At 36.4% G+C, this 17,604-nt stretch overlaps 1 protein-coding gene and 2 non-coding genes across 3 annotated transcripts; 2 read left to right on the top strand and 1 right to left on the bottom strand.

Annotated features, from left to right (window-relative positions):
• Positions 1 to 5,145: 5,145 nt before the first annotated feature.
• On the top strand, positions 5,146 to 11,292 carry LOC106138137 (serine/arginine repetitive matrix protein 1-like). Its single transcript, XM_013339191.2, has 6 exons — positions 5,146 to 5,418; positions 7,885 to 8,126; positions 8,332 to 8,612; positions 9,161 to 9,369; positions 9,636 to 9,851; positions 11,203 to 11,292. Exons 1-6 carry the CDS (start codon positions 5,146 to 5,148, stop codon positions 11,290 to 11,292), a joined length of 1,311 nt encoding a protein of 436 aa, XP_013194645.2.
• On the top strand, positions 7,053 to 7,183 carry LOC132903820 (U4atac minor spliceosomal RNA). The gene has a single exon (XR_009657500.1). It is a non-coding gene; the product is annotated as a U4atac minor spliceosomal RNA (small nuclear RNA).
• Positions 11,293 to 14,977: 3,685 nt separating the features above from the next.
• Trnaa-cgc (transfer RNA alanine (anticodon CGC)) lies at positions 14,978 to 15,049 on the bottom strand. The gene has a single exon. It is a non-coding gene; the product is annotated as a tRNA-Ala (tRNA).
• Positions 15,050 to 17,604: the final 2,555 nt, after the last annotated feature.

Raw genomic sequence — 17,604 nt, forward strand, 5'->3', positions numbered from 1 at the left:
GAATAATGTTGAAATAGCTTGCCGGACTGTATTTTTCTTTCCTCGCTTCGCTGGAGACAGTCCGCATAAATGAATATTTGATTGGATAATTAAGCTCTGTCTACATGTGACTTTTCCTTTTGTTCTTGTCTGCTACCTTTTGCATTTTTATTCAACAGCGAATACGGTATTTGCATAACAATTACTAAATGAAAAGTCCATATACCTAGCTAGTTAACTTAGTCGGGTTGATTATTTGCAAATTAAATTATACAAAACATACTCAAAGTAGATCATCTTATCTGCAGATTTGAATGTATGATCAGAATATATTTTAACCTTAAGTAGCTGAGTTGGAAATCGTATCGTGAAAATCCACTGGATGAATAAATGAATAAAGTTTACTCTATGAGGCAGTCCAGGCCAGACATAACAGAGTTATATGGCAAACTGGAGAGTATAGATGAGCTACGCAACAGGTTTTATGGCCGATCCCACGCATAAAGACACCATCAAGACTTCAGAACATGCTTATTATTTTTCCATACCCGCGATATTCGTTTCCATCATCAAGATAAGCGTGTTTGGTGAGTAATATCCTATAACAGTTTCTGATATCTTTTGAACAGTGGTTATGTAAAAATTCTTAATGTGGTATTATTGTCGTAAATCTGTCGGTTTTCGCTCGTAATGGCAGGTTGTTTATACAAAAAATGGGACTAGGGTGGTAGTAAAAGGGAGTGTCGCTTCGGAATCCTGATCTGTTGACACCCTTGTGACAATTTGCAGGGTCCCGAATAAGTTTACGGTGTTATCTTCAACTTATCTCAAAGTTTAGAATGGGGATCCATGTCCCTCACTTGTAAATAATAAATATAAGTATACTTACGTATCTTTTGTTTGCCTTCTATTTATCGATTCGTTTGGTTTTGTTTCATGGATTGACATATTATTTGTATCTATTTTAGGACTTCATTAACGTCACTTTATAATTGAAGAAGCGCTCGATTGTCAGAAATTTAAGATTTGAAAATCACAAACCCTGTAGTATTTTATTTAACAAATTTTTAACTTAATAATTCTTTGCTTTTTAGAATGAGATCATAATTAGTAAAAAAAAAACAAGGTGGAATTAAGTAATAAACTTAATAGAAAAAAAATCTAAATGAAACCTCGAGTTAACGTCATTTTTGTCAAGTCTGTAGTACTTACTTATAAGTCTGAACTCGCGCGGCCAAGTTCCGCCTTTGTCCGAGCCACAATTTATTACTGTGCTTGCCACTCATTACTCCCACGAGAAAGGTCCCGCCGGTATTGTAACGATTCTATCGACACTTTATTACTTGTCGATGGTCTTTTGTGGTTGCTACAAGGAATTAGGAAAAGCATTTGTGGAAGGTTTTGGCCGCGCCAAACTTTCCAAAAGCTTAACCTTCCTATAATTAATATTGAATTCTCGTATTTTGAATTTTTCTGTCTGGAAAGATAGTCTATTTTTCTGGTGACATAAATTTCATCTAAGTAATAAGTACTTACCTAGGAATAATGAACTTCATGACAGTGGACAATTTTTTAACCAACCGCACTTGAATATTTATACAAATATTATAAAGCTGAAGAGTTTGTTTGTTTGTTTTAACGCGCTAATCTCAGGAACTACTGGTTCGAATTGAAGAATTCTTTGCGTTGAATAGACCATTTATCGAGGAAGGCTTTAGGCTATACAACATCACGCTGCAACTATAAGGAGCAAAGAAATAATGGAAAACATAAAAAATTACGGGGAAAATGATTCATCCTTGAGGGCTTCAATGATGCCAAAAATAACTATTCCACGCGGACGAAGTCGCGGGCACAGCTAGTTTTATATATACTGAATTTGGAACTTGTTTTTGTGTTGTATCATTTCGCTACAGAAATTTAGTTCAGATAGCTCACAATATTTTTTTATAGAAATAGAAAAAAATAACAACGGAGGAAAGAAGTCTATTTCATACAACGAGAAAGTAACTTGGTTCAACTTGGAATACATTATCTCAATGTATTCCCAATCGATACTGAATACGTCCTCAAAGTTAGTCTGGGACTTCAGAGTAGGACTGCGAGCAGTAATGGATTGCTAATATTAGCCAAATCTCGTAAGTTTCCCCTTCGGTCTGGATAAGCCACTTTCATTCGTCTTTTCCGCAGTTACCCGTTCCCAGGGTAGGGTGTCGAAACATGGGTGTGTACCAAAGGGTCCAAATGAAATGATTATTGGTTGATCGTGATTGATTGAAGGATTTGGTTTCGTGGTAACTAGACATAATTTCTTTTCAAATCTTAACTCAATTTTTTTTTGGTACTATGTGTATTATATTTTGCGTGTTATGTCTATTTTGTCAAATATATATAAAATAGTTTACTTTCCTTATTATTTTCACTTCCGTCATATATTTAGACATTAGTTTAAATAAGCATATTTTCAAATTGCGATAAGTACATTGAAAACATCTCGATAAAAGAGAAGAATTACGATAAGATTATTTCTAGTAATATTTTTTATAGAAATACTTTTAGGTTTGAAATTATTTTGATTTCAAAAAGTCTTGTCTATTTACTTCAATATTAATAGGTTTCAGGTTTGGTTCAAAGTTATCATATTCCGTATCTATGTGATAAATCGTTACCAGATTAGTGCCTTTGTTCAAATCACAATAAAAAAAAACAAACCTCATTTCCCGCTTCAGCAAACAGCTCGTCGTCAACATACGGTCGCGTTACAATTCTAGATAAAGGAATATTAAAGCGAGCGCTCTCGTAGAAAAAAATATTTTTAGTACAGAGAAACAGTCAGAACCATACTGAAGTGTGTTCGAATTGGGTATCGACCAAGTTTCTGGAGTCGATTTCTTTCCGCCACATTCGATTTAAACAATTTTAGAAAAAAATATTGGTCTTGATAACAAAAATTAAATTGATTAATATCTTCACAAAACATATTACTACACAAAATAAATCTGTAGCCATTTCTTTAATTCACACGTACGCAGAATTTCATGGAGATCGGTTTAGTTGTTTAAATGCAAACCATGGACAAACAAACACACTTTCACATTTATAATATTTATACGGATCCAAGTCAAAAAACATCAGCATCTTAGTTGTCGTGTTGTTGTGATAAAGACTTTATTTCTGTACCAAGTTTTAACCTTCATCAAGCATCAGGCGCTCGTCCGATGATGGATGGGTTCCGTGGCGAAAGAATAAAGCTGTACACTTTGTTATTGCTTATTTATTATTACGTAGTCTCGTTGTACTTGTTACGATCTTATTTCGTAATAAGAATTGATGAGGTCGCATTTTCGCAGGGGCTAAGAATGTTATTACTCACAATATTTTCTGTAAAAAGGAAAAAGTGTCTGGTAGGTATAATTTTGTATTAAAGCATCAGTTTACCGTTAAACGGATATTTAATGAAAAAACTTATTTTGGTTCTGTGCATATAGCAGTCCCAGTCACTATTTCAATTTCAATGACTTAGGCATTTTTAGCAAAGCAAATATAAAATTCTACTAATTAGAACTTAAAGTGTCTTAATATATTTTGCTCTTATGATTCTTCTTGTCACGAAGGAAAGGAAAAATAGTAAAAATATATAATTGGATGACAAGTGAAAATATATTATTTAATTTATTGCTTGCACGGCGCATTAGGGTTAATACTTTTAATCTTTTGCGTCGCATGATATTAATGTATGCAAACGGGAGACTATTTTTATTATATTGACGTTTCAACCAGGTGGCACCAATCATCGTCACATTCGGTTTAGCTGTTGATCCCAGTATACTTAAAACATAACAAAGGATTTCTTGATTAATTTCAGCAACAGTTGGGGAGTTGAAATGATTCCTTTTTATACAATATTCATGTCGTCTGTTCATTTCAAGACAGTGTGATGGAAATGAAGTGGGAGGGTGCCGGCGTCTGCCTTTTTTACGAGCCAGAGTTTCACGAAACGCGACACTTCGAGGGCCCGCCTTGATGTAAAGTAATCAATGCATAGAAATGTATCCCGTAAATATGGAATGAGAGACTACAAGATTATTGTTCCTTTTTTATTAATCAAACCTAAAATCTGAGATAGACAAAACCGACAGGAGTAACATGAGCTATTATTTTTCTGAAAATTTCCAAAGCTTGATTGGTCCACGCGTAAAGCTAGTAAATAAAAAACAAAATACTTAATTCGTCAGAAGCTACTTAGGACTGCGTTTATGGAAAAAAAATTCAAAACATAGCGATACGAAGAAGATAAAGTGTACCATGGGGTTGTTAAAGTACACACACACGCACATCTGTTTGTTTTTAATTTGTAGATTTGAATAGCGGGTTGCGGCTCCCGCTAACGGCTCCTGGAATGAAATGACGTCACGATAAAACATTTTATATCACTACTTTTGTTGACATCAAAGCCCGAGTTTTGACGGCAGGAAAATATAGAGCACTGTCAAGGAAACAATTGTTCTGGTTGCGTCCTGTGCGCTCCATTTAACGCAGTTTTCTGGAGATCTTTTGTTTTTTTCCGCAATACTACATTATAACGGTGTACAGCTTTTGTGCGTATGCGAAGGGAAGGTATGGGAAAGACCTATTGTTCCTCGTAATTAAGACGCAACTTTTGTTTCTTCTGTTCTACGGATTGTGTATGTTTAAAAGCGCTATTCACTTATCTTGATGAGTTTTGTGTGCAATATAAGTATTATATAAGCCTTGTAACAAAGTTTATGCTACTTCATGTTGCATTTGCACCTTTTTTCCTTTTCTAGTGCAATTTGATTAGTCACATATGCTTAAAGATAAAAGATGAAAAGGTACAAGAAAAAGCAAACAAAGCGTATTTTTACATGAAAAGCATACTGCTATAAATGATAAAAGATAGGAACTAGGTACATCGACAATAGAGTTCCGGCGAGTACGGTACATAATTTTTTTACTTCTTCACACTCACCAGTTCCAGAACTGAATGCAACTACTCGTAGTTTGTGAAAACTGAAAACTATAATCACGAAACTCTGGCTGCATAAAGGCTCTTGTCACCCCTTTCATTCCACTTTTGAAACTAGACGAGCACTCTTTTCTCGTAAATAAATAAACATGTTTCACATCGTAGGTGCCGGCGGCGGCATGTTGGGCGCGCGGCTCAAGTCATGGATGGAAGCGCAGTTGGGGCGAGCGAAGAAGCGTAAGCAGAAACAATGTCGGCCGCCTTCAGCTTGTGCCACGACGGGGCCGGTCCCCCCTCCGCACCTGTCGTCCCCGGAGAGCGCATACAGTACAGGGTATTCAACGGACGGCACTTCCCCGGGCGCGCCGCCCGCTACGCTCGCCGCTCCGCTTGTGGCGCCTCCGCCGCCGCCTACGCCGCCGACCACACATCTGTATCATGAGCCAGCCAAGGTAGGTTTCAAAATCTTAGGGTTATCTTAACATGGTATTTTTAGACATTGGTGCAGTAGTTTGAGAGTTTTTTCAACAGTTCATATGTAAAGTATCTAACATTTTTGAGGCCCTTATGTTTAGTCCAGTTCTTGAATGGGATTGTGATTTGCTGATAGAAAAAAGTTCTTGAGAACTTTAAAATTTTTATAGTTTTCAAGTAAGAAATTTGAATTCTGTAGAAAAAACGTTCGAACAAATGCTTGAAAAACTCAACGTTAACATTCGGTCTTTTTCCCGTATCAAAAAGCTATAGCAAATACAAAGCACACAATAATCTTATTATCATCTATAGCACACATAAATAAAAATACAAAAAGAGTCTATCATAAATTATCATCATCAATAATCCCTTCATTAAAACCTACAAATCTTTTGGGGCTTAAAATTAATCATGCCCTTTTCCGACTCACGTTTAGAACTTTCATTATCACCGGGTTTTAGCATAATTGCGTTTCCAAACAATGTTGCGTATCGACCCCTGTATCCATATGCCTGGCTTTATTAATTAAATAGACCGGATAAATCGACGCAAGACCTTTTATCCCGCGCTAAATATACATGCGAGGTTCAAAATAAAAAAATCTGGAATTGACCTGTTTTTCATTCAGCCGGTCTGAGAGTATAAGGAGATTGAGAACCTATTTTAGAAGTGATGAAGAGTCATAAATACCAATCTAATTTTGAACTAAATATAATTAAGAGATGATGTTTCTTACTGCGAATAAATATAATTTCACAACTTCGCAATGTTTGGGGAAAAATAGCACCTCAGATCTCATTTTGCTTACCATTGTGCATTTTATTTTCTCAAAAGTACTCAAATTTACATTATAACATTTTTATTCTCGCATATTTAAAAAAAGTATAGAAACAAAAATACATTCGTAAGTTGTCTATCTGTAGTTTCTTTATTTTGAGAGAGGAAGAGGATTTTCAGAGCTTTTATAATGTAGATTTTCGTTCATACTGATACTTTTTAAATTTACTAAACTGTCTGTAAAAATAAAGAGAACAATTTTTTGACTGTCACCTTTTTAGGCAGTTTATTAGTTTCTTTTTTTTTTACATTTTGGCGACGATGTTAAGAAATAAATTTAGAAAAATTTACAGCAAAAATCGAGCCTGCGAAAACTAGTTCGGCAAATAATTCGATGCGTATTTCACACTGCGTAGCAATAGCGGAGGCTTGCTACAAATCCTCTACGAAGTACCTGTAAATTTGTAGTGTTGTAAGAGCTCTCTTCCTGTTAATTTTGGTATAACAGACAAAAATATTTAGTTAACAAAAATATTTAAACGATAATACGATGATTGGTCTTCTTCCTTCTGGCCGTATTCTCTTATATCCTCGATCACCTCACTGGAGGCTACTGGAGAGAAGATGGTGTACATAACGGTAAGATAATGAAATTTCCAATGAAGCGACTCCCATCCGATCTCCGCAACCGCAACCTTTGCAGGGGAACCTAACCCAACAATGTTTGTAGTTAATACGTTAAAATCCGCTAGATGGCGCTGAACAAAAATTAAAACTCGCTACGGTTTGTCTTTACAGAATCGTTAAGGGTAAGGTTAGTGATAGATAAATAACTAACTTCCTTGTCTCGGGGAGCATAGTGCGCAGTGATCGTAAAGTGAGAGCACTTATGCTGACACCCGCAAGTTAAACTTGTTACACCCGCGCCCGGCTGCCGCGAGGGAGCCGAGCGCAATTTTTGAAAGGCCCTTTTACTTCACAAAGGGCTATTGGCGCGGCTTCTGAGGAAATGGGTCAGGAATGTCTATCTATTGTCCCTTAATTACTTTTATAGGTTATAATTGCCTAGCAGACAATGGCCCAGTGAAAATGTAAGAGAGAATTTCAGATCAGAGAAAATTTATTCTGTTTAGGTTTACAAACACGGTAATCGAAAGCATGTGATTTGTGATTTGATTGTGCATTTACATTTACAAGCTTATTTGAATAGAATATCACTAGCGCCATTCATCTGAACATGGCCTTAATATTTTCGACACTATTGGTTCCGTCAACCCCGTAAGTAAGTAGGTGTGATATAATGTATATTTGTACTTATAATTAATAGATGAAGTGCCTACAAGAGACATTACAAACGTTTTATTAGCTTGTTTAAAAAAAATATTAATTATCTGTTTTATCGCCATATTATAACATTTCTTTTACTAGCTAGATCATCTTTAGTTTAAGCGATAAGCTTATAACCTTGGGATTCTTCTTTTAGGCGATGGGCCAGCTATCTGTCACTATTTGAATCTTAATTCTACCACTAAGCCTGACAGCTGACCGTGGCCTATCAGTCTTTCAAGATTGCTGTCTCTTTCTACACCGCAAGTGATATACCTAGACCTATATGAATGAATCGTCTTTATTTGCACAAACTCACTTCACTTTTTTATATTTTCCAGCGGCGCTCAAACCTTACCGCAAGACGTTGCGTGCCGGAACCAGTGGTCTGCGCCACTCCGTCTCCCAGGCCACGGTGTCGCATCCGGACCAATCCCTGGTTAGGAGGGACGTCTCCGAGTAGACGGCGTCCGACGCACCTGGTGCACCAGCAGTCGCTGCAGATACCTGCACAACACCCGCAGCCAACTCTTCACCATGCTCCGTTCTCGTTGGACTCCCACCCTGCTAGATATGGTTCTAGGTGAGGTTTTTTGCTTGTTCTATCAGTGACGGTGATCGGCTGTATTGCCGCTTTGACTGGTGATGATGTATACCAGATTTTACGTTGTTATATTTGAAAAAGTCGCCAAACGAAGCAATTGTTTTCGCGTGGTGTGTGATGACTTTGTAAAGGCAATCTGAATTTCGAATGAAAATATTTATAAACATAATTTGTCTTATTCCAGGTCACCACATAAGTCTCCCCACCTCTCACCTCACTTATCCCCTCACCTATCCCCCGAACCCCATCGATCGCCGTACTACAGAGGTGGTGCTTCAAGCGACGAAGAATGCCGAGGGTTGCGGCCGCGAGGGAGGGAGACAGCAATACTGTCCGACGCAGACATAGACTCGGATGGTGACACGGGGCTGGATGGAGGGGATGAGGATGATGATGACACGGCGTCTCCGGGCAGAAGACGGGCGAGGAGGAGGCGACCGCCGCGGAGACCACCTCGCTCTGCTGGTAAAGACAGAGAGTCTTCCTTGTTCTGAGTGATTGTGATTTTTTTGTGATGGGTAAAAATTTTTATGCTCGCGTCAGGAAACGTGACCGAATTAGTAAGACCGCGCAGAGCGTTATTTCCTTACCGTTCCAAAATATTGTTTTTTTTACTTTCTTTCTTCTTTTCTTATCAAATTAAGAAGAAATGACTCTCTGGCCTTAGTAATTTTTGGCAGGGAAATCTTACCCATATTGGGTCATTCTGTTCCAAAAAACTAGCGAAAATGTTTTGAATTCATTGACCTTGGATTTTTTCGTCGTTAGCAGCCTCCTGCAGAGTACACAGGGATCCTCCTACACAGATCTTCAGATACAGAAACTTTTACTTATTTAACTACCGGGAAACCAGGATTACCTCCTGACCAACGGGTGTTGGTTTATCAGACAGCAAGTACCTAATATTGCAAAATTTCAAGGCGAAGTTCTAACGAATGGTGATCTAAATCAGGCCAATAGAGTGATTACAAAAAAATCAAACATTTTTATATTGAGCATTGATTCATTCCCAGGAGCAACGCCACCAAGAGTAAGGCGACGTAATCACGCGCCTTCTGCCCCTCCAGTGCGGGAAAGGGATCCTCTTCTTGAGGCTGACAGGGAAGCCGAGAGGAAGTATCGGGAGCTGATCCGGGAGGCGGAGAAACTGCTGGTGACGGTGTCCAGGGCGCCGCTGGAGCCGCCCCACAACCCGAGGGTTCGGGAACTTAGGGCCACTGAGGTTGGTTATACGGGGTATTAACTGGATTTTGTTGGAATAACCTTTATTCTTGGTTTTCTTAAAAGTAATATTACGTGATACTAATTTCCTCTGTAACTACATTATTTTGTTGTTTCCCTCATGTACTACGTATGTATCCAGCAAACTCGACTTTAGTTGAATAAATTTCAGATTTGTATGTCCATGAAAATCATAGAAACTTGTCTCGTAAGTTCTTAAATGTATAATGCATCTTTGTATCTTAAAAATTCCTACGCATGTTCCAGGCCGAAGCGCCCCGCCGTAGCCCCGAGCGCACGCACCTGACGAATTTCATGCGAGCCAACTCCCCCGAGCCCCCCCGCCGCCCCTCCCCGCTCGCGCGGCGCTCCCCCCTCGCCGTCCCCGCGCCCCGCCCCCCGCCCAGGCAGCTACATGCGTACGATTGTGCAGACAGACCACATTCTGAACCCCCCAAAAGAAAAGCTTATGCTCGAGATGAAGTAAGTACTTGAAACCGATGTTTTTTAACTAAGATTTTCCTCTTCAGCATCATTCACACCTTTAGCTCCAGCTGCGTCTTCACCTCTGAGAGGAACTAGGTCTGTCTATGACCACGATCCTTAAGAGCGTAAGATTGGGTTTTAACCTGAAGCGGCTGCCGTCTGACCTTTGCCCTAATATCTTGGTCGTGGTCGTCGGGGTCGTGGGAACACGCAGTCAGCCGAATGTGCAGGTTTTCTTAGGATGTGGTCCCTCACCGTAAGATTAACAGTTAGCTATCAAAACATACACATCATCAGGATCATGAGTGCGGTAGTGTAATGAATGAACACTTGCAGCATGTTTAATGGGTACCTAAGATAAATATCCATCTTTATCATTAGCTATGCAAGTGACTAAGCATGAACTGTTTCTGAAGATTAAAAAAATTGTTGTCATAGATGTTCTGTGTTCGACGCGATACAAGAACTTATTACATTTTCTTGTATTCAGCAACAATAACAAGATATGTATTGATAACCAAATGATCATACGATCTGTATTTCTGACGTCAATTTTTCTCGTATCTATACGAATGCGAATAACAATTTTGTGGTCAAAATAACTAATTCAGAAGACAATAAATTTTGCGTCACAAAAAAGGCTGCCTTTGGTCCCGTTGCGGCGACCAGAAAGATCTATCGAAACCACTTTATGAATCAGTTCGACGTGATAGGCATTGTAATATTATAAAGAAGATTTAATTATCTAATGATCAGTAAACAATGGTGGAAAAACCAAGAATGCCTATGTGTTGCGTAGATACATTTTGTATGCTAAACGCATAATTCAAAAACGAAATATTGTTACTTGCATCTACATGCGGTATTCTTTTAACATTTGATATATTCGCCATAAATATTAACATCTAACTTAAAAATTAGGACAAGCCCACAATTTGAAATATCGATATGGTTTATTGCATAATCCTAGCTGGGACAAAATTGTTCCGCTTGTAGGACCGGATTGCGTAATTCATTAATGTTTAATTGCGGAGGATCTCGCAATACTTACATAAATTATTCCCTTATATTCCATTCTCCATTATGACTAGTTTTTAAGTGATGAAGATGAGATTGTAAGAGACCTGAAATAGGATTCTGAGTTGCGTATACACGTACTTACAGGGCGGTTTACCCGTTTTTTTGACACAGCTGATAAAGATCATTTCGACACTATGAAAATATCGTGCATGGTATGGTAACGTTAAAGAATCATTAACTGTACAAGTTGACAACAAACCATCTGACTGCACTATTGCTATGCATCTTTTCTAGAAGAAAAAGATGATAGTGACAATTTTTTTTTCAGGTATTGCAGACACTAGAAGGCCTGCGCAAGAGTCTTCAACAGCAGTCGGCGCTGCTGGCTGTTCAGCGCACGCGGCTAGACTCACTATAGCGATGGGAGCAACCTTAATTCCCGTCCCAGCCGAACCTTTAGCTTTAGATCCTTTTCTTCCAAGTTTAGATCGTTTCATTTATTTAGATTGGCCGTTTCACTTGAGTAGGATTGGTTTTAAATGATTGTAGGAATATTTCTGGTATTACACAATGACTTCTGTCTGACTTGATAAATTTTACCTCAATATTCTTTACATGACAGTTTTTTTTAGGATCTGGATATTATTTTTCTTTTTTACATATTTTTTTTTCCTCGTCCAATTATATGGTTGGAATTGTATACTGATGTATTTTCTGCGATAGATATTCAGTATTTTTATTGTTTTTCACGTTTTTACCTATAAGGTGTTAGTCCTTAATAAAAAACCAAATATTATTGTCAATTTTAACACTGTTACCATGTTGTTATATTTTTAAGTGTTATTAATTTCTTGTAGTCATAAGAGCAATCTAGTCATTATTTTCTTCATTGTTAAGTGTCGGTTTAAGTGTAATTGATCTCTTTTTACCATAAAAGTGTAAACGGCTAGTATGTAGTGTTTCCCTATCCTCCCAGTCTAGTCCCTCCATGATTTCTAGTCTAGTTATTGATATTACATTAAAAGACAAAACATTTCATTTTAAAGCTATAAATACTCGATCTTTTGAAGTAATGATGCCAAAAAACTAACAATTTTGCTGAAGTTTCCTCTTTTTACAATTTCGTTTCCAAAATTTTAGGTAGGTATTCGGTTTATAATGCTCAGAAAAAAATGTCTTGGAGTAATGATCGTTTCAAATATTATTTTGCCGATTTAAATTATTTTTAATAAATTAATCTTGATTTGACAAAGAAGAAAATAGAGAGACATAAGACAGAAAAGTAAGTACAGAACAATAAAACACATTAATTTGCTGTATGGATTATTCTATAATTAAGATATCACTGTTTAAATACATTTCATTTTTAATTTATGTAATGTCTTACTGATATAGGTCGTCTAGTCCTGAAAAAAAAATTATCATTAGGTATATAATCTCATATGCTGCCCAAAAATTACATTATGTTTGTGTAATTTGTACAACAATTTTTTTTAAATATTACTTTTTTTATTATTGTTTTTTAAAACCATTGGTTACTTTTTTCTTGTATTGTCTTTTAATGGAATACACCACATATAGTGTTTAGTGTAGTTCTTGTTACCGTTTCGTAAAGCGAGGCCATTTTACTATCTTCCAATAGATATTGTAGCGTCATTTTATTACTAGTTAGATTAGTTAACTAGGCTAGTTGATTGTAGGAACATTCGTTAATCAGTTAAATAAAAAATGAAAAATTTGAAGATTGAATAATGATATAGACGAAACATAATAAAACAGTTCAAAATCGCTCCTAAGTAAATCTTAACTTTAAAAATAACGGATAAAAGCGCCTTTTAAAACTCTATTCATGATTCTTAAAAATATTTTATTTAACGATGTAAGAACAGATAACAGAAAAATAAAATGATTTGTTATTCAAAGTCAGTAAGGTTAATTTTATAAAGTCGTAATATATAAGTAATAAGTAATACACGCCTCTATATACATACACAAAATCACGCCTCTTTCCTTGAGGGGTATCTCCATAGTCACGAAGACAACGACTTTTCACTTGCCTACACGTCACTTTATATGGAATCTTTTACTTGACATTTTGACAAGGGAAACGTATTGTTCTAAGGCATTTTTTACTAACTGATGTTTCTACAATTAGCAGCCGCATACATACAGGTTAGATCACAGAGTGAAGGAAGACCGCGTCGTACGAAGGAATGGTGTTCTATGCTCTGTGAAGAGGGTTAGATGTTTTGAGTAGCAGTGTAGACACTCTAATAGCGCTGTAGAATTAATTACTAGCAGCTTTTTAGTCAACTCAGACTACCAAAATTAATCACGTACATACGATGAGTTGACCAAATTTTTTATTGAAAAATAAATTTCGGCGGTATGAGTTAGCTAAATGGCCTACTAGCGGTCTCTAGCTATTGGGCAGGCGAAGTGCCACGGCTAACCTACTAAGACTGCGTTATATCTGATATACACAATGTTTACTCGTTATATCTGCCATCGGTTGTTGATTGAGATTTTAAAATATGTAGTTTATAAAAAGAAAAAAAAAACATTGACGTATAGGCGTTCTTGAAAGTCGGTTCGTTATCCCGAGGGTCTTACATGTACCAATAATCCTACTCATTTTGTGCGTGAAATAAACATTTTTGTGTCTTTCTTTCTTACCATCAGGTTCGCGATTTAGTACAGCAATAACATTTTTATTGAGAGTGAACACAAATTGTGCAATAGCAATTAATATGATTGTTAATAATAAATGTAATACAATTTATGGACTGTTGATGTCGTTTTGATGTGAAGTTAAAGACATCAACGAGTTACTTAAATCTGATTCATTATTTACTCTCAATCAAAGTTCACTACGAGTACTTCAAGCACTTATCCCTATGTAAGATCCCGTTAAGAAAGTCTGAACGTTCTTTGGGGCTAACCCAATATGCATAAGTTGTCCCTAACATTTTTTATTTATTTATTATGTGAAGGAAAAAATTCGACAAGAACTAAAGACAAACTTTGTACAAGAGCATAACTTTTTAAAAAAAAATCCTCCAGTAGGCCCATGACAGTAAAAAAATAATTTTTGGAAACAATGTCATTGACTCCTAAGTTTCAACCAACAACCGAGGAATTCGGGTGCCCATATATCGGCACCCCATATTTTGTTAGTGCAATTTTGGGGGTGCCTGCGTTGACAGCGACGCACCCCCAGCTATATGTAAATATCCATTAACTTGTTTACTGTAAGTATAAATAAGATTTATACGTTTAGTTGAATTTTCATTAAAATTTCACAAATAAATAAAGTGTTTTCATTTGTTTTGTCTTGTTTGTAAAATATTTTGATTTTAACTTTATCTACTAATCAACAAGAGACTTCATGACATAGGTAGGTACTATTAATATTAGGTAAATGTTATATTACAAAGAGATACTAATATATTTTTGGATTTTACTACCGATTTTGCCAATTGCCACAGTGATAGATAGAACATCAGGAGTAACATAGGCTACTTTTTATCCCACTTTTGGGCACGGGTGTAAGTCCAGGTAGGTAAATCTGCGCTCGGAAATAATCTAAATATTTTGTGCAGAAGGTACTATTGGCGTCAGACGTCTACCTAATGCCGCTTTGTATCAATATTGATCAAAAAATCATGTTTGTTATAAATTTAATATTTATTTTATTCTGGTTTTTAGTAATTATTTATTGTTGTAGTGGCGCCAGAAATACAACATTTATAAAATTTTAAAATTATGTGACAACCTGTCATTGACAGATATAGGATACCATAGGAGTACAGGGTCCCATGTTTTACTTTTAGGACAGGAACCCTAAAACGCAACGAAAACAGCAGTGCTATTTCTATGGTGCTGCTAAAAAGCACATGTGGGATGATTCAAGCGCCATCTATAGGGATCGTATGACATTAGTAAGTACACGAATTTACGTGCTACATGACGTTGATTGTTTGCCATTTCTCCAAGAAATGAAGTGCAAACGTATATAATATTTTTTTAACAGTATATGTTCGTAAAAGAAGTAGTAGCATAAGAAAAAAAAAAACATCTGGTAGTGTCAAAAAATCGAACTGTGGAGGTGCTGGGATTTGAACCCAGGACTTTCAGCATGCGAAGCAGACACTCTACCACTGAGTTACACCCCCGGTTGAGAAAACTGGCGAAATTAATGATCATATGTAAATTGTATTAATGCATGACGTATCTATAGAACACTGATTTTTTATTTCCTTTTTTTTTCTTTTTAGGCAATCCAACTACATCAAGAGCTGCAAGCAATTTAATTTTTGCTAATGAGGAGCTTCAGTTTTCGTCAGAGAGTAATAAATCAGGTTAGTAGCTGTGGTTGCTTTTGTTTACCCTTTCCCGGAACTTTTTGGGAAAATAATATAAGTTAACGCTGTATACGTTGTAATAGTCCCCAACACTCATACTCATTAATATAGATACACTTATAAATCATAAATAGTCGATCAAACATATATTTTCTTTGGATTCCTACCAAAAAGTCCATACTGATCTTTCTGAGAGCCATTTAAATACCCATAACCTATATAAATGGAACAAAAATACTAATTTGACAACCGTGTGGCCATGTCTGTATAATTGGTTACTAAAGTTTTTGGAGTCGCGGGTAAAGTCTAGTACCTATATAATTTAGAAAAACCTGCAAAACCAGCGCGGTCATCAACACTAATTAAATCAACAATTACAATCTAACCGATGTATTGTATACCTATCATCGAGGAATGTGTGTCATTTCCCTTTACGAGTGGCCATGTTAGCAGCACGTGAAGTGCACGAAGCGGCGCCTGCGCGCGTTATCTTTATAATGATTTTGAGACAATTCCATTAGTTCAAATCGCTCCACACTCTTAGGTATTAATAACAAGATCCCACTGGAGTTTCAGGTACCTATTCCGTATGTAACTTGCAAAGTACTAACAATGTTCTATATTTAATAGTAAATAAATTTGAAACTAAATCATTATCTTAGGTATTTTAGCTACTTTCAAATTATTTTAAACGGTACCTGAATAAGTTAAAAGTTTAATAATGACTTCCATGAACCTGACAAACATTCCTCAGGTATATGGAAGATATTGCTTTAGTCTGTTAAGTAAGAACTGTTATTTAAAATGACTGAGAAAAAAATGTATTTAGGTACTACTACTAGATTAATAATTGCGTGGACCAGGGGTCCGGGGTCCGTCTGTGACCACGATGGAAGAAAGTAAGTTCAGTTAACACGAAGCGGCTCCGAGCTGATTTTGTATTAAATTATTTTTACAAAACCCTACATACATACACAGGTATCACGTCTTTATTCCTTAGGGGCAGAGCCATCAGTACAGTAAATACCGAAAGGCGACGTTCAGCTGGATGCTTGAGATCAGATAGTAACAGGTTGCTAGACTTAATTCTCTAAGTCTAATATCGTGAATTCGGACATTTAAATCGTAATATAATTGGCCAGTCATCAAAATAAAACCGACGGCTGATAAACCAGTTCATACCGACCAAAATGTTAGGAAAATCACGTAGGGCGAGAGATAATAATGATTAAGTGGTTGACTGACTCATTTACTTCTATTTGAAGTGTTGGAATTTGAACTAAGTGATACATTTGGTGATAAATAAAAAAAATAGTCACTAAATATAGACTAAGGGATAGGCTTATAAACTCTTTTAGGCAGATAGGCTAACAACCTGTCACTATTTGAATCTCAACGTGGCCTATCAGTCTGTCACTACTGCTCGCTCTGTCTACCCCGCAATGGATATAGACATTAGATTATATGAATGAGTGAATAAAATAAAGATAAATTTTGCCCATGCTGAGGTATATTTTTGAGGTAGTAATTTTTTTACAGTAAAATTTCCTTAAGGTGCTTTAATTTCAATACTTTGATATTAGTAAGAGAACGATAGATATTAGGGAAATACTTTGCTATATTGCTATAATGTATTCTGTAATATCAGACCCGTGGTGCGTCTTTTGCCCTAACCTAGGGCAAACCTAACACCAACTAATCTGAGATTCAACTAATCATATTTTTAGCTTTGATGCTATAAAGATTGATAATTTTCGTGTTGCATTATAGGTACTATTTTTGAGATGATGATAACTGGTACTTCATAATATATCTGCAATGATTGGCTTGAAAAATAGTCATAGTTAAAGTTGAGGTGAAGAGGTATATTTGTTTCCTACTTTGCCGGTGGCTAAGTAAAATTTATATGTAAATGATAAAGTTTTATATAGCAGGCTACTTCTTGTCCACGATTTTTTTAACATGGAGGTCGTTCAACTTTCGCCAACGTACGATTACCCCTAGCATTATAGATTGTTTTCCTTGGTAACCATATGATACACCAACACCATAACTTTTACAATTTTAATACGGTTGATAAATAGAGACTAGAGTACGCCTGCGTAAATCGAAAAATGCCCTTAATTTCCCTTCCTTGGCTGTGTCTACCCCGCAAGGGGTAAAGATGTATGTATTTATAAAATATATAAATATATACGGGAGCGCCTACGCTACGAGTTAGTAACCCATAAGTCTCGAATTTACTAAAATTCGAGACTTATGTATTACTAACTCAACAAAACTATGCTGATAAAGAGAAAGAATTGTGTTCGCATACCTGCTAAATGATTACTTTATAAAATGGCACTAATGAAATTAAATCATGA

This window comes from Amyelois transitella, chromosome 3 (assembly GCF_032362555.1).
Source record: "Amyelois transitella isolate CPQ chromosome 3, ilAmyTran1.1, whole genome shotgun sequence".
In the NCBI taxonomy this organism is placed as follows: domain Eukaryota; kingdom Metazoa; phylum Arthropoda; class Insecta; order Lepidoptera; family Pyralidae; genus Amyelois; species Amyelois transitella.